Source organism: Narcine bancroftii, chromosome 8, assembly GCF_036971445.1.
Source record: "Narcine bancroftii isolate sNarBan1 chromosome 8, sNarBan1.hap1, whole genome shotgun sequence".
NCBI classification, from domain to species: domain Eukaryota; kingdom Metazoa; phylum Chordata; class Chondrichthyes; order Torpediniformes; family Narcinidae; genus Narcine; species Narcine bancroftii.
The window spans coordinates 160783277-160802009 of NC_091476.1; the positions used below are offsets into that span (position 1 = coordinate 160783277).

At 40.1% G+C, this 18733-nt stretch overlaps 1 protein-coding gene across 1 annotated transcript in view; it reads left to right on the forward strand.

Moving 5' to 3' along the window:
- Positions 1 to 18733, forward strand: part of LOC138742137 (uncharacterized) — a 145498-nt gene that overhangs the window by 104626 nt on the left and 22139 nt on the right. The window contains exons 19-20 of the mRNA XM_069896320.1: positions 9427 to 9593; positions 11913 to 12015. Coding sequence (XP_069752421.1) covers positions 9427 to 9593; positions 11913 to 12015 — 270 coding nt within the window. The remainder of the gene's footprint in view (positions 1 to 9426; positions 9594 to 11912; positions 12016 to 18733) is intronic.

Consider the following 18733-nt stretch of genomic DNA (forward strand, 5'->3'; position numbering starts at 1 on the left):
TTGCCTTTTGTCAGTGAGGTGGGCTCTGGGGTCTTCTTCAAAGGAGGTTGCTGCCCGCCAAACTGTGAGGCGCCAAGATGCACGGTTTGAGGCGTTATCAGCCCACTGGCGGTGGTCAATGTGGCAGGCACCAAGAGATTTCTTTAGGCAGTCCTTGTACCTTTTCTTTGGTGCACCTCCGTCACGGTGGCCAGTGGAGAGCTCGCCATATAACACGATCTTGGGAAGGCGATGGTCCTCCATTCTGGAGACGTGACCCATCCAGCGCAGCTGGATCTTCAGCAGCGTGGACTCGATGCTGTCGACCTCTGCCATCTCGAGTACTTCGACGTTAGGGATGAAAGCGCTCCAATGGATGTTGAGGATGGAGCGGAGACAACGCTGGTGGAAGCGTTCTAGGAGCCGTAGGTGGTGCCGGTAGAGGACCCATGATTCGGAGCCGAACAGGAGTGTGGGTATGACAACGGCTCTGTATACGCTTATCTTTGTGAGGTTTTTCAGTTGGTTGTTTTTCCAGACTCTTTTGTGTAGTCTTCCAAAGGCGCTATTTGCCTTGGCGAGTCTGTTGTCTATTTCATTGTCGATCCTTGCATCTGATGAAATGGTGCAGCCGAGATAGGTAAACTGGTTGACCGTTTTGAGTTTTGTGTGCCCGATGGAGATGTGGGGGGGCTGGTAGTCATGGTGGGGAGCTGGCTGATGGAGGACCTCAGTTTTCTTCAGGCTGACTTCCAGGCCAAACATTTTGGCAGTTTCCGCAAAGCAGGACGTCAACCCCTCCATATATACGGCCACTAAAAAAAAATCTATATATTAAAAAAAACCACTCCACCCCCCCAAATAAAGAATGAAGAATTAATAAAGTTAATAATATTAAATATTTTTTAAAAAACACTCACAAACAAACAAAAAAAAATAACAGGTAAAAATACTAATTAAAAAAAGTTATCAAATCTAAATTATCACACATAAAATATATTTAAGTCAAACTTAATTGCATGTACTTATGTTAAGATATCTAGCTGTGCTTAAAATAGTTATCCCGGGGGAGCAAAACAGACTGTTCTCAAATCTGGAGAAAACACGAGAATTTGCAGAATGCCTGCAGGACAGAAAGAGAGATGAAGAGATGTAACAAGAACAAAGAACGACGACAAACTACATTATAATGGAGAGACTGGATAGGGCACATAACGGCAGCATCATATAATTCAAAAGCCAGAGGTGTAGCTATATTAATCAATAAAAATGTACCAATCAAAATAGAGGAGGAAATAATAGATCCAGCAGGGAGGTATGTAATGATAAAATGTCAGATATATTCAGAATTCTGGAATTTGGTCAATATATATGCACCTAATGAAGAGGATCAAAAGTTTATGCAAGATATTTTTTTGAAGATTGTAGATATGCAGGGGAATATATTGATAGAAGGGGATTTTAACCTTAATTTGGACCCAAAGGTGGATAAAACTGGACAAAAGGCTAGCAAAAAAGAATAAAGTGGCCAAATTTATGGTTAAATCAATGCAGGAAATGCAACTTTTTGATATATGGAGGAGGCAACACCCAAAGGAGAAAGAATACTCATACTATTTGAGTAGACATAAAACATACTCAAGGATTGATTTGTTCCTGTTGTCAGCCCATATCCAAGGGAGAGTTAGGAAAACGGAATATAAAGCTAGATTACTATCTGATCATTCACCCCTGTTATTAGCAATAATATGGAGGACATCCCACCAAGATCATATAGATGGAGATTAAACTCCATGCTACTTAAAAGACAGGAATTTAGAGAATTTATTGAACGCCAAATTAAAATGTACTTTGAAATAAATACGGAATCAGTGAAAGACAAATTTATATTATGAGGTTAGATGGCAGATAATAAGTTATGTAACTAAGATGGAAAAAGGACTACAATCAGGAAATAGAACAGTTGGAAAGGGAAATAGTAAGTACAGAAAAAGAACTAGCAACAAGGGAAGATATAACAAAAAGAAGAGAATTGGTGGACAAAAAAAATAAAATACGAAACATTACAAACGTATAAGGTGGAGAAGAACTTAATGAAAATAAAGCAGGAGTACTACGAGCTAGGAGGAAAAACGCACAAAATATTAGCCTGGCAACTTAAAACAGAACAAGCTAAAAGAACTGTACTGGCATCAAGGGAAAAGGACAAACAAATTACATATAACCCAACAGAGATCAATGAAAACTTTAAGGAATTCTATGAACAATTATACCGAACTGAGAACGAAGGGAAAAAAGACAAAATAGATGAGTTTTTAGCTAAAATTGAACTACCGAAATTGCAAGAAGAGGAGCAAAACAAATTGATAAAACCATTTGAAATAGAGGAAACACAGGATATATTAAAAAAGCTGCTGAACAATAAAACGCCTGGAGAGGATGGACTCCCAATAGAATTCTATAAAGCATTTAAAGAGATATTAATTCCTCCTCTCCTGGAAGTAATGAACCAGATAGAAGAAACACAAAACTTGCCAGATTCATGTAAAACAGCAATAATTACAGTAATACCAAAGATGGGAAAAGATTCACTAACACCAGCATCATATAGACCAATATCTCTACTTAATTCAGATTATAAGATAATAGCAAAACTATTAGCAATCAGATTGGCCAACTGTGTACGAAAAATAGTAAAACAAGATCAAACTGGATTTATTAAGAAAAGACGAACAACGGACAATGTCTGTAAGTTCATTAATCCATGCAGTACAAGGAAATAAGATACCAACAGTGGCTGTTGTTTTAGATGCAGAGAAAGCCTTTGACAGGGTAGAATGGAATTATTTATTCAAAGTATTACAGAGGTTCAACCTACCAGAAAAATATATTAATTGGATTAAAGCATTGGCGAAGGTGACAGAAAATGGATATGTATCGAACCAATTTAAATTAAGTAGGTCAACTAGGCAGGGATGTCCACTATCTCCCTCACTGTTCGCTTTAGCAATAGAACCATTGGCAGAACTGATAAGAACAGAAAATAAAATAAAAGGGATAAAAATAAAGGAGAAGGAATATAAAACAGGGATTTTATCTGAAACCTGCACCTGGCAATTGGAGTCAGGAGACTCAGCCAGTGGAGTTGAAAAGCTCAGATCAGCAGGAAACTGATTGGGCAATTGAGATCAAGTGATCCAGAGAACTTGTGACATAGGGTGGTATTAATTCACTTCAACTCAGCAGTCTGGGGAGCTGCTACTATTGACTGGAGTTCCATACAGTACATGCAGTAGTGAGAAGGAAATTTACAACTAATTTTTATACAACACCATTATGTAAAAAATGTGCTACTACCTATGAATTTGGGTAACAAAATATTGAATTCATGGAATGATAAAGGAATAAGATATGTTGATGATTGCTTATGTGGAATGATCTCGTGTCTTTTGAACAATTAAGAAATAATTATGGAATAGCTAATAGGATACTCTTCTGCTTTCTCCAGTTAAGATTGTGACCAAACTTGGTCCCAACCGAAATTAGGGAGATGGAATGAATGATATGACTGGGGAACACATCTAAATTTATATCTAAGATGTACTTTGTTCTCCAAAATGAAAGTGCAAAACCAGGTTTACAGAGATTGTGAGAGAGAAAGATGGGAGTTGGATTTAAGATTTGCATTAATGAAAAGATGTTGGTCAGATTGGTGTTTGGATAGTATGATTCAATTATAAATGCAAGATATGGATTAGTTCAATATAATTTCCTACACCATTTATATCTTACATCACAGAAATTACACAAATTAAAATCAAAAATATCAGAGATGTGCTTTAGATGTGGAATAGAAATAGGAATATTCTTACATGCTTCATAGTTGTGTGTGAAGGTGAGACTTTTCTGGGAAGATATTACTGAAATACTAACAAGGATAACAGAGGTGGCCTTCATGAATGACCTGGAGCTTTATCTTTTGGAGAACTTTATTGAAATGTTTTTTAAAAAAAAAATTCCAAATTTCATTTGCTAAATAGCTTTAGCTGTGGCTAAGAAATTCATTGCGATTAATTAAAAATCTGACTCCCCCCTACAGATAACACGGTGGAAGATGGAGCTCAACAGTTGTGTACCTATGGAAAAAAAATCACATATAATTTAAAGAACAAATACATACAGAAAACACCTCTAGACTCAGTGGGGTTTCCAGTAGAACTGTTTATTTGAATTTTGCGCATGCCCCTTTAAGGCCAACAGGAGTTCCGCCCCGCTCAGCAGTGACATCATCACGTGGCCCGGGTTGCGAGCAGTGACCTAAGCCACGAAGCAGTGAGTGAGCTCTGATGGCGCCATCTTCTGCAGCTGCCCCACCAGCGCGGCAGTACAAACAGGGCCAGTTCGCTCACAGAGATGTACGCCACCACACAACCACCCCCCCCAGAACCGGCTTACACACCCCGCCACTTGGGCCCCTCCATTTTCATTGTGCTATCTTTATGGGCTGGCTCAAGTCCACATGCACCGACTTTAATCGGTCGACAGTGAAAAGTTCCTTCCTGCCCCCAATGTCCAGAGTAAAGGCTTTTCCCGATCACTGGAGGACCTTGTATGGGCCCTCGTACGGGCGCTGCAGGTGGGCCGGGTGTGGGCCTCGCCGGATGAAAACAAACCCTGCTAAGTTCAGCTCTTTGGGGATGTTCACGAGGTCCTTACCATGGTGGGTTGGGGGTGGGGGTGTTAACAAGGCGAGCTTGCTGCGGAGGTCCACAAGAAGCATCGGGGACTCACCTTACAGCCCAGCGTCTGCTTCGAGAGACTCCCCTGGCAGCGACAGTGGTGCACCATAGACGAGCTCTGCAGATGAGACTTGGAGGTCTTCCTTTGGAGCCGTTCGAATGCCAAGCAGGATCGGGCCTCATGCTCTCATGCGGGTCTCAAGGGCAGTTGGTGGCAGCACGCTCAACTCTGCTCCAATGTCCACCAGAAGACGCCGACTATTGGTCATCCACCAGTTGGAGGAGGTTGTTCGTGTGGCCAGCTGTCACAGCCATCATCGGTGGCTAGCCCGGTCATTTCCCTGGTATGAGCAGGGTTGGTGGCATATGCGGCTTGTGCTCCCCAGCATTGGTGATAGAAGCACCAGGTCGACTGGTGCTCCTCGATCTTCTGTCTGGGGGAAGGCTGTGGTCGGCTGAGTGCAGGGTGGTTGACCTGGTTCATAGTGGCCTCATTCTCTCTCTTCGCCTGCCACAGCATGTTGGCGCAGGCTGTGACCTTTCCTGGGGTCTGAGAAGTCCTCTTCCGCTAGCAGGAGCTAGATGTCCTCCAGCATTTGTTCGAGGAAGGCTTGCTCAAACATCAAGCAGGGCTTGTGGCCTTCTGTCAGTGCGAGCATCTCATCCATCAACGCAGACAAGGGCTCTGTCCCCCAGGCCATCAAGGTGCATCAGCCTGGCCACCCGCTGCCGACGGGAGAGTCCGAAGGTGCTGAGGAGAAGGGTTTTGAAAGTGATGTACTTGCCCTCCTTGGGGGATCGTGGTTCAGGTCATCCATTCTGGCCACCATTTCTTCATCGAGGACACTCACCGTGTGGTAGAGCATGGTGGAGTCCAAGGTGATCTGCCAGAGATGAAACTGAGCCTCTGCCTCCCCGAACCACGTGCTGGGCCGGTGGGTCCAGAAGGGAGGGAGCTTCACTGAGACAGCGCTGATTGCTGATGAGTCCATGATTGGAGACCAGATATCATCTGGGCTCGACGGGGTCACCAATGTAGCGGCTTCTACACACAGAAAACACCACTAGACTCAGTGGGGTTTCCAGTAAAACTGTTTATTTGAATTTCGCGTGCACCCCTTTAAGGCCACGGGAGTTCCGCCCCGTGCAGCGGTGACATCATCATGTGGCCTGGGGTGTGAGCAGTAGCCTAAGCCACAAGGCAGTGAGTGAGCCCTGACAGCACCATCTTCTGCAGCTGCCCCACCAGCGCGGTAGTACAAACGGGGCAAGTTTGCTCACAGAGATATGCGCCACCACAATGTATTTATAAAAATATAGATTATATATAAAGGCCCAAATATAATTTTTTTTAAATTATTATTATAAAAATGTGATTGCCCCAATAAAAATATATTTTTAAGCTCACCTAAAAGGCCTGATGGTGTACAGTTTTATACTGCGAAGGGGGTGGGGGTAGGGGTTGTTGTATTCTGCTTTGTTTTGTTTTGTATGGTAAAGTCTCTCTCTCATTTTTTTAAAAATGTATATGTGTGTGTATATATATATATATATAGTAGTAAATTGGATTAGGCATTGGATTTGTGGGAGAAGCCAGAGAGTGGTAGTCGATGATTGCATCTCTGAGGCCTGTGACCAATGGCGTGCCTCAAGGATTGTTGCTGGGCCCATTTTTGTTCATCAATCTGAATAATAATATGGTAATATGGATAATAATATGGTAAACTGGATCAGCCAATTTGCAGATGACACTAAAATTGTGTACATAGTAGCCAGTGAGGAAGGCTTTCAAAGATTCAGCAGGATTTGGGCCAGCTGAAAAATTGGCTGCAAAATACCAAATGGAATTTCATGTGGACAATTGTGAGGAGTTGCACTGTGGGAAGATAAACCAGGATCAAACTTGCATAATAAACAGTAAGCAACTGTAGAGTGTGGTGGAGCAGAGGGATCTGAGAATACAGATAATTCATCAAAAGTGGCATCACAGTAAATTGTACACCATTAGAAAGAATAATGTATAATTTATGAAATCAACCAGAAAAATTTGGTAAGATGGAAAAATTGTTTGGCATACACTAGAGGAGTCAAAGAGCCTGTTCCAAGGTTTTGATTAACAAACTTTGGGCTGACTAAAGAGGTTTTTACTAAGTCAATGATCTCCTAGGAGTACTGAATATCTCTGCTTGCATCCCCAGGTACTATCAAGTCTCTTGTCATCTGATTGTACAAAACAGTGCTCTCCAGACCTTGGTGCCAAACATGCAGACACACAACCAGACATAACACACATACAGGCAAACAGTACATATGCAGAATGTATTCATCTATACAAATAAATAAATATTGTTTCATGAATATGAGAGTCTCGGGTGGTTAGTTTGTGCAGTTCCTTAGATGTTCAGCATTCTCACTGCCTGAAGGAAGAAGCTATTCCTCAGCCTGGTAGTGCTGGCTCTGATACTCTTATATCTCTTTCCCAACAAGAGCAACTGAAAGATAGTGTGTGCAAGGTGGAAGGGGCCTTCAAACACTGCATAGAAAGTGTTCAGTCTGTCCGGAAGGGAGGCGTCATTGTTCTTAATTGCAAGGTTGACTTGTGACCTATAAGTGTTAATCCCTTGCCACATGTGTCCAGCTGTCTGTGGATCTTGGTTTCATTAACTTTCAGTCATACTTCAGTATATTGGCCCTTAGGCCTACAGAGGTGATGTTATCCATCAAGCGTCTATTTTCACTCGCACATTTTCAGTGCAGTACAACTCTGATTATTCAAAATCAGATTCTCCAAAATCCTCATTTATCCTAAAAAAAATAAATTTCAAATAAATGAAGATATCCAAAACAAATCAGAAATCCTTATTTATCTGAAAATTTTTCAGAGCTGCGCTGACCTCACAACTGAAAAAAAATTCATCTGACATGAAATTAGAATGATGATTGTCATCGATTCAGATAACTCCCTCCCCTCTCTCTATTCCTTCTTTACCTTTGTAATAGAATATTTGGGAGATAAATTGGTAAAATTAGAGATGGTTACATACATACATACACTTTAAAACAGATCTTATTTGAAATATTGAAGAATTCTTATTCAATGAATTTACAGAAACGATGGAAAATGCTGCACACATTTCACAAGTAGGTGCTAATTGAAATGACATCATTAACGCAACAAGCAGGAGATGCTCTGGGTGTTAAAAGCTCTTTGCAAGAATTTTGACAGAGTGAACAGAAAGATCACTCCTGGGTTTTTGTTTACCTAAAGACAACAGCTTGACCAAGAAGACTAACTCCTATTGTTTGCTGGAGAAGGTCAGGGGTTTTGCAAGTGAGAGAGTCACATGGCTTTCTGGCATTTTGGGAGAGAGAGAGACAGACAGACAGCTGAAACAAGCAGGAAAAGCTGGTTGGAACTGAAACAAACTCCAGACCGGCAGATGGCTGGAAGTGTTATCTGTTTGATGTTTCTCTTGGAATGAGTGGAACAGAAAGGAACTCTGTGATAACCTGAAAGAAAGAGGTTATCATCTAGAGAACCATGATGGGGCAAGTTTCATCAGCAAGACATTGAGGTGACTAATGGTGGTACCTCAGTTGTGGAAAACTTGGAACAACAAATCGCTATCTGCAAATCCTTCGAGAACCTCCTGCGCGGTAAACATTTACCTTTCGAGCATCAAAACCTGGAGAACATTATACATGTTAAATTCTGTGCACAGTATAAGAATTGCCTGCAACCAGAGAACTTGGAGGAATGAGAAGTGAGATTGAACTGTGAACCAAAGAACTTTTCTTACATTTACACATACATCACAAACACGTGTGCTTAGAATTAGAAGGGGGTTAAGTTGAGTTTAGTTAAGTTAATAGAGATAAGTTAGAGTTGGATTCTGTTTTCATGTTTAAAGATAATTTAAAAATTTTTTTAAAAAACAATTTTGGTGAATGCCTATTTCTGCTAGGTTTTGGGGTCCTTTGGGCTTGTAACACCTTCCCCAATTGACTTTTCTCTCCAACTCTCCCTCTCAAACTGTGTGCTGTTGTCTTCCAGCCGCAAACGGTCGGAAGAGTTCCTTGTAACAGCATCATAAAGGCCTCCTGGCAGGAACAGGGACTTCAGGCAGCCACGGGGCTCCCAGCAGCCGTAGGGGCGTCGGGCTCCCAGCAGGAACAGGGCTTCAATAGGGAGGTCTCAGTGATCGGCGGCAGCCAGCATTTTTATTTGATGAGAATTAAACCTTATTTTAATGGTTTAAAAGCCTTCCCATTCTTTGACTTTATTTAAATACAGTTACAAGTGATTTTGCTGTTTCTACTTTGCTGTTTTTTTTTTAAATGACCAGTTATCCGAAGAAACCGTTTATCCAATGTAGGCCCAGTCCTGACCATTTCAGATAAAATGAGTTGTGCTGTAACTGTAGATTCTACAACTCTCCTTCAAACTATGAAAAATTTGCAGAAGGAAACCCATCCATTTGCATTAAGAACATGCAGGCTCCACACAGATAGCACTGGAGATCAAAATTGAACCTGGGTTGCTTAAGGCAACATCTTTATCATTTGTGTCATTGTGCTGCCCTTTTGCATTAATTTGGTTTGAGCATTTTTACCCTGGCAGTGTATTCTTTTTGGTAACTCTCTTTAGTGCATAATGATATCAGGGCTATTGTTTGAGTACACATTAAAATTTATATTTTTTTATGAGGTCAAAGAGTAAGAAACTAGTTGTGCTTCAGAAAGAAATCTGGAGATTGCGACAAGGAGTGGAAGTATTACAATCTCAGCAAGAAATCATTGATGAAGAATTACAAAAAGACATGGACATACTGCTGAAAAATATGCAGAGAATGTGTGAACTGCATCATAACAGAGGTACAGTACATTAAAGTATAGGAGTGTAATTGTAAGTTACTGGACTACCAGTAGGGACTACAGATAAGAGTTCAAATCTTTTCATAGCAGTTGGGGAATTTAATTTTGTGTAATGGGGAAAAAAAAAGAAATTTGGGGTGGGGGAAAATGCACTCGGTAACTATAAAAACAAAATGATTGGATTTTCTTGAAAACCATCTGGTTCACGACTATCTTTCAAATAAATATTCCATCTTTCATGATCTTGCCTTTGTGTATAATAAAAATTAAAAATGCTGGAAAGCTCCAGAGGTCAGGCAACATCTCAACTTAAAATTATCTTTTTTTTATCTGTCTTTCCTAGTTCTGATGAAGATTTCTCTCTCCATGGATGTTGCTATCAGCATGTGCTGTTTTTATTACAAATTTGCAGCATCAACAATTTTTAAAAATTTTATTTTGTCTATATGTCTATCAAGGTGCAGTAATGTGATCTATTCTTAACTACTAAAATCCAGGCCTATAGCACCCATATCTCATGAACAAATTAAAAAAAGATTTAATACTGTATTTCTACTTCAGCTTTTGGTTTGAGACTATCAGTTCATCATGGAAAAATATGCTATAACCATTGAAGTAGTATTTTAAACTTTATTTTAAATGGGTTTAATATGATGACTTCATTTTCAAAAATCATATCAGTCATTGTAATAGGAAAAATAACTGCATTTCCATTTCTTTAACACTTAATTTTTATTACCTTGAATCCCATTGCAATAATATGGCTTAGCATTTTGTTCTTTTTATAGTGGCTCCATACAATCAGTATTTGTGTATTACGGATCAAAGAAACAAAAGTTAGATTTACTTTTTCAAGTTACAAGATGATTTACTATTTAATTATTATAAACAGATAATACTGGAAATATTCAAGACCAGGCATCATCAATGGTGAGAGAAACAGGGTTAACATTTGGGATAGATGACTTTTCATCAGAGCAGTTCTGATAGGAGGTTATCGAGCTGACACATGAACTGTTTCTCACTCCACTCTTGCTTCCTGCCGTGCTGATTATCTCCAGAACTTTATTTTTATTTCAAACTACCAGTATATATCATTTATGATATTTGATTACTGATTTTTATTACAATTTTTATGGTTAATTCTAGAACCAACAAACTTGAACAAATTTATCTTAACAAGCAATAGGTTTTATGAAATATTATCAAAGAACTGTTTCCCATTTTCAATGTACTGCCAAAATCATATGCTCCATTTCAAATGGGGTGGCACAGGAGTTACAAAGGATGAACATTAAGCCATGTAGGAATGAGATGAGTAAAAATATCTACTAGTAAACTTACGAAATTCAATTCCACAGAAGACATTTTATATCAACTCATAAAATATATTCAAAGAGTTAGCAATTGATTTTGCAATATGTGAGATTTCAGAAGAAAGCAGAAACAAAGTTCAGTAAAACCCTAGGAATCCAGCACCTATGTGGATATACCAGATTTTCTGGTTGCTTGAGACTTATTCTTACAATGCCTAACCTGCATTAAAAATAAACAGTTTAAAAGACAAAAATTCTTACACTGAACAAATTCATTTGCATGAATATATAAACGTAAAGTATTTTACTTTATTTTCAGTCAAATTCTTTGAAAACATTTAACAGTCGCTGCCTCTGCAGGTCCCGTCCGTTCCTCCCCCCCCCCCCCCCTTCCACGGAGCAGCCCAAAAGACAGTAAGATTAGAGATAATTAACCCCACCTCCCCGAAGTTACAGATAAAGCCTCTGACCGGGGCAACACTTACTAAGCAGGGATAAGGAGACACATTCAGTCACACCAAATGTGAGCGGCATCCTAGACGACCCCATTCCTGCTTCACTCAACTTTATTCAAATAGCTGCTAAGAACAAAGCATGATCAAGGCACTTCACTGGCTGAATATTTGCTCCCATCTTCATCAAAGGTTGTGTGTTACTTCAGAGAAGATTTACTTTTACAATTTTGAACATGTGTATTTTTACCTATTATTTTATTCTTATTTATTTTAATTTTTTTAATGTATTTATCTTTTTTTGCCAGTTGCTTGAATTCTGGATAGCAGGGATTTTATGGTACTGAGTTGATGGTCAACCATGTACAAATTGTATGGCAGAATAAGCTCAAACGCTGAATGGTCTATTTTCTGTGATTCTATTTTACTACATATATACTCTTATATTATGTATATATATTCCTAATTCACAGATCAACATTGCCTTTCAATTATTTTTCTCAGTGTCTATGTTGTTCATGTCTCTCAAGGCTGAATCTGCTGATTTCTAGGGTTGACAGATAGCGTGCTTACAAAGAAGGAATATCAACTTATTCAATCTAGAGAATCACTTCTGAGACAAAAGCTACAAAGTGTCAACTCTTATTTAAGAAGGTATGTATAACATACTACAGAAGTTCACAGCAACAGTACTGGGACTATTGTTGTTTGTCATCTATATCAGTGATCTGGATGATAATGTGGTAAATTGGATCAGCAAGTTTGCAGATGACACTAAGATGTGTTGTGGACAGCGAAGAAAGTTTTCAAAATTTAGATGGATCTGGACCAACTGGAAAAATGGCAAATGGAGCTTAATGCAGACAAATGTGAGATATTGTATTTTGGAAGGACACTCCAAGAAAGGGCATAAATGGTAAATGGTAGGGAACTGAGGAGTGCATAGAACAGAGGGATCTGAGAGTGGCATTGTAATGATGTAATATGCTGACTGCTTGCTATTGGTTATGACTGTATATTGGCTCCAACTCACCACAGATGGTGCAACTTATCCCACTGGTCAGTAGAGGTGGCTTCTTCTGTTAATAAAAGCCTATAGTATGATACAAGTCTGGTCCTTGCTTATGGCATATCAATTTTATTAACAGAAGAAAATTTTGGATACTTCCCTGAAACCTGGAATGCTCGAGATAGATCAAGATGCCACCCAAGGCGGAGAAAAGTTCCACCACTGGCTCCAGTGTTTTGAAGCATACATGCGAAAGAACAGTGTCATGCAAGATGCCAGGAAAGTGGACCATTTCATGGCTCTCCTCGGAGACGTCCCCTACTCCATGGTCAGAGAGGTAGCTGGCTATCAGAATGCAGTGAATCTCCTTAGAGCCTATTATGATATGCCTCAGAACACCCTGTACGCAAGACACCAGCTTCACATTCGGAAGCAATAAGCAGGTGAGAGTGTAGATATTTTTGTGCTCGCCCTGAAAGGTCTATCCAGGGACTGTTCCTGCGCTGCCATCATGGCTGAAGCCCATCTTGATTCCCTGATGTTAGATGCATTCATAAGCGGTCTGGAATCAGAATACATTAGACAGCATCTACTGGAGACTCCGGGCCTGACTTTTAATGCGGCTCTGCAACAAGCAAAGATGCTCCTAACTGCATTACAAGGGGCGAAAGCATTCGAGCAAGGGAGAAGTGCTGAAGTGGCACCTGTAACAATATTAATATTTGGGGAGAATTTATAAGATTTAGAGTAGATCACATACAAACACACATTTTAAATCAGATCTTGTTTGAAAGACTGAAGCATTCACATTGCAAGATCTCTGGAGAATGTAAGCACCTTTCACAAGTAGGTGTTGTATTGACAATAACCACGCCAACAGTGCAAGTATAAGACAGCTTTAATAAACTAATATGTACACTAAGAGGTCTTGTCTCTGCAAGACGAACCTGGAAGGCTAGACTCTAGCTCTGGACTGCTTTATATACAAGATCACCTGGTGACCTAGTGGTGTAATTACATATCACCACAGGTGTTAATTGAACTGAAGTCATAAAATGCTTGACCATTGACTTGCTGGAGTCATGCTGTCTATCAGTACCCTTTCTGCAAAGTGCTCACAGAAAGGTCAATTCTGGATTGTTTACCTAAGATAACAACTTGAGAAGAAGAAAGAACTGCTGTTTTGCTGGAGAAGGTGGGGGTTTTGCAAGACATGAGTCACATGCTCTCTTTGGAGTTTCAGTTGGAAGAGAGAAAGAGTTGCATTAACAGCTCAGTCAGTCAGTGTGTGGGACACTGACAAGTAAATGAAAAGTGCAATCCAGGGAAAACTGTTTGAAACTGATGAAAGCAAGTTCCAGAGCAGTAGATGACTGGAAGTGCTATCTGATGTTTCTCTTGAAATAGAGGAAGGAATGGAATTCTGTGGTAGCTTGAAGAAAGAGGTTACCATCTAGGAGACCCTGATGGGGCAAGTTTCATCAGCAAGACCCTGAGGTGACAGGTGGTGGTACCTCAGTTGTAGAAATCCTGGAGCAACAAATATCTCTCTCTGCAAACCCTACAAGAACCTTCCTGAGCGGTAAAAATTTACCTTTCAAGCACCAAGCCTGGTGAACTTTATATATGTTAAATTCTGTGCCTAGTATGGTGATTGCCTGCAACCAAAGAACTTGGAAGAAGGAGAGTGAGATTGAACTGTGAACCAAAGAACTTTTCTTGAATTTACATACAAATTACATACACGTGCGCTTAGAATTAGAAGAGGGTTAATTTGGGTTAGTTAGAGTTAAGTTAATGTTTGATTCTATTTTCATGTTTGAAGTTGATTAAAAATAACTTTTATTTTGAAAGCCACTTGTCTTTGTGAATGTCTATTGCTGCTGGGTTTTGGGGTCCTTTGGACTCATAACTCACCCCTCAGAATGACTCATAGTGAAGATTCGCTACTAAGCACTATGAAACCGCGGTGCAAAAGCCGATCCCCGAAGTGTTACTTCTGCGGCTTGGCACTACATGCCTGCAACCAGTGCCCCACACGCCAAGATACCTGCACCAACTACGGGAAGAAGGGCCATAGGGCCAGAGCTTGATGAGCTAGAGAGTCAACATCTGGCACTCATGGCGAGCAGAAGAAGAAGAAGCGCTCAAGCGCTGATACGAAGCAAGGTCGTCGTCATAACGCCACGATGCTGAGCTGGAGAGTCAATGATTCGTCTAGCCCAACTTCAACTTCTTCGACTTCTTCTGAATCGTCCAGTGGATCAACCAGTGATGAGGCAAGGCCCTACAGGCCACTGCCACAAGGAGATCCAATCCTAGCTTCCATGAAGAAAGTCGAAGACTGGATCAACCTTGCCAGCCTGGCTTTCTAAACCTGGAGAAGTCTTGCTGAGAAAGCATGTTAGATAGAGCAAGGTGGATCCATTAGTTGAGCGTGTACAACTGCTTCATGCTAACCTGCAATATGCTCAAATTGTTTTTCCTGATGGGAGACAAGACACTGTTTTCCTCAGGGATTTTGCTTCACCTGGGGTTCTGCCTGCAACTTCTAACCTTTTCCCCACTACCACTAATCTCCCTTTGCCCTCCTCAGAACAGCATGTCTGTCCCTGAACTTCAGTCTGTAACACACGGAGACTTAGCCCAAACAACACCAGCTACCGATCACTTCTTATCTACTATTACTTAAAATTGGTTAATTTGGGGGGGGGGGGGGGGTGAATGTAGTAATGTAATATATTATGCTGACTCCTTGCTATTGGTTATGACTGTAGATTGGCTCCACCCTACTGGTATAACAGATGGTGCAACTTATCCCACTGGTTAGTAGAGGTGGCTTCTTCTGTTAATAAAAGCCTATATTCTCAGCTCTTATAGGGCCCAGACCTAACCAGTACATTGATAAGAGTCATAGCTAGATTCTTTAAATAACCTGTTGTAGGGAAATACAGAAGGAACAAGACCCAAGTTAAAATTATCATTGTATCAAGTGAAATGTTTTAAATTAGCAGTAGCAAGGAAGTGTATTGCAGTGACTTGGAAATCAGATGCATATTTAGAGATGGAATGCCAAAATTCAAAGTTGTATTCCTTTGGAGAAAATTGCATATAATTTAAGAAATAAATATGCTGCTTTTGTTTACAAATTTTGAGCCTGTATATGCAAAGTTTAGAGGTAAATGTAAAAAATGTACTCCAGCCTCTTAAGATCTGTGTTGATCTTCTTTCCTAAAATGGTTGTACAAACACTGTAGGATCCCAGTGTGCAAACCAACCACTTGTGCAATCTAGGAAACTATTTTTATCTCTTTTCTACATTTTGTATACTATATATCACATTTATATTTTTTTGTAGAATTTTTGAGTGGGAGAGAGGGAGGGGAGGGCAAAGGTGGGGTAAAACCAGCGTGTAATCATTGTAATTTTAAATTTAATCAATACAGTATTTGTTCATTTAAAAGTTTATTATGGAAAATTTTAAAATAAAATATTCAAAAAAAAAGAGAAACAAAGAAAAACAAAAAACACTGTTGTAATCACTAAAGATGTTGAAGCAATATTTCACCAGGTGAAAATACCAAATGAAGACCATGACTTGTTACAGTTCCTCTGGTGGCCTGATGGAGACTACATTCAGAACATGGTGGAATATAGAATGACATTGCATCTATTTGATTGCATCTATTTGGAGCAACTTCATCTCCAAGCTGTGCAAACTTTGCCCTTAAGAAGTGTGCTGAGGACAATAGGAAACAGTTTAGCCCTCAAGCTATAAGTACCATCATGAACAACTTCTATGTGGATGACTCCCTCACTTCAGCAGCTTTAGAAGAAGATGCAATAGCTCTTTAACATGAGCTATGAGTGACTTGTTTCAAGGGAGGCTTTCTACTTAAGTAACAGTTGTCATGTGTTGACTGCCATATCTGAAACAGAGAGAGAAAAGGAAATGAATTTTGGCTTGGACCATGACAACCTTCCTGTGGAGAGGGTGTTAGGTGTACCATAGTGTATTTTGTTACGTACCAGACACCAGCAATAGAAATTAGCTCAGACAGTATTATATTTAAAATAATATTTTAAATTATTAATTAACAATATAACATCTCAACTAATTTATCTATACTTATCAAAACTTATCTACACTTAACCCCCAACTATGCGCGAATATATTTGTGTGTGTGGAATGCCTTTGCCACTACAGCTCAGGCCTAATTCTGGAAAGGCAACTCAAAGTTCAGTCTCAGAAAATCCAATGTTGACATGCAGGCTTTGGATGGATGGATGTGGATGGGTGCAAAGAAGTTCATGAAGTAGGTAGGAGAGACCAAGGAGACAAAATGTTTATTAACTCTCAAAATCCTTGTTGAGATGCTTCCAGACCAATGTCCTTTTCAGACAAGTGGCAACCAAAACTCCCTTCTTTGACGAAGGGGACACGAAGTGAGTAATCTTCACAAAGCTTCCAGAAACTTTTTCATGGGTCAGCCGTTCCAAGTTACCCTCACAACGGTCACAATCCAAACACAATATTTCTCTGCATCCAGAACCCTTTCTGTGGGTCAGCTAATCAAAGTGACCTCCAATTTTTGGTCACAGAGTGGTATTTTCATTCCTCTATAACACAGAGATATCAAACCACACAAGCCACATTCAGCAGAGTATCCCTTCAAAGGATGCTTCTCCAAGAACTGACTCCTTAAAATGGCCACTATCATTCCCCTATAACATGGGTAAATCTGACAGATTGTCTGATTTACATGAGGCCACTTCAGTACTATATTACTTTTCAAGAGATCTATTCCACAGCACTGCCTCCTCAAAATGGTCCCTGAGCAAACTGTGCACTTGGTCTTGAATGTCTCTGCACCTGGGTTTTCCATGGCCCCTTCCTCTCTCTTCAGATGTATATAATTTAGGAACATAGTGTCCTCAGCTTGCTGTCATCCCACAGTCAAACTCCAAAGTTGCAGCTTGATTTGTTCTCTTAAAGTGACAATCCCACTCAATTGAAAATGAAGTGGGAGCACGTATTAGTTCAGTCAAATGTTTTTAAGTTCAAAATCATCTTGAAGGACTGACCTCTCACAAGAAGGGGGATTCTTTCAACAGTCAGTTCGATGATATAATCCCCTAGGAATATTGGCACCAGTAGTCCTGACTGCCAAGAAGATCCTACAAGATTTGTGGAGTAAAAGGATTGGTTGGGATGATATGATACCAGACTCCATTGTACAGGAATGGGTGTTTTGGATTCAGGATCTTCATAAGCTGGAAGACTTTAAGGCTGATGGATGTTTCAAACCCACAAACTTATGCTAATGCATGTGAGGACGGTTACGGAACTGTTAGTTAATTGTTTCTGCAAAGTAATCATGGTCGGGCATATTGTGGGTTTGTGATGGGAAAAGCAAGACTGGCCCTATTAAAGCCATCCACCAACCCTCGAATAGAGTTGACTGCTGCCACCATGGTGAGCAGAACGGACACATTATGGATAAAAGAGCTGCAGATGAAACTTGCAAACTTCACATTTTGGACCAAGAGCATTTCTGTGCTCAAATACATCAACAATAAGGCCACAAGGTTCTGAACTTTCATGGCCAATTGAGTTGCTGAATTTACATGCATTACAGTGGAGATATGTTAACACAGTTAACAATCTAGCAGACATATCTTCCCGAGGTTTGAAAGTCGAATCTTTTCTGAAGAAAGAAATATGAATGTCCAGGTGTCTGTTTCTTCTTTGGACTTGGAAAGAGTGGCCTCAAATTCTTGATGGATTGGAAGAAATCTCACCAAAGGACTCTGAAATCAGGATCATAACTGGAAATGCTGCTCAGATAACGTCTGAAGAAGAGGATCCAGTAACCCGCTTAATCCATTACTGCTCATGCTGGACTCGTTTGAAAAGGGCAGTAGCATGGATGTTCAGAGTTAAAGGACTGATTCTGCATCATAGCAGAAAGAGGAAATGAACAAGCGGTATTCTTGCTCAGCTTCACCCAGATAACATCCATCAGAGAGATCTGCTGCAAAAGGAGTCAGGAAATCTTGAGACTCAGAAAAACAGTGGTCTTTCAATTAAAGAACTGGCAAATACTGAGGTGGAGATAATCTGCTTTTGCCAGAAGAAGAGATTTGCAGATTCAATCTCAAGTCAGAGAAAAGGAATGAATGCAAAGAGGACTAGCCACATTTGTAAATTCAACCCCATTAAATGGGCGACTTAGCAGAGCATCAATGCCAGAAGAGATGAAGCATCCTGTCATATTGGTCAAAAATGTTCACATTTATGATCTAATCCTTTGGCATATTCAAGAAGAGCTGGGTCATGGTGGTCACATCCATATGTTATCC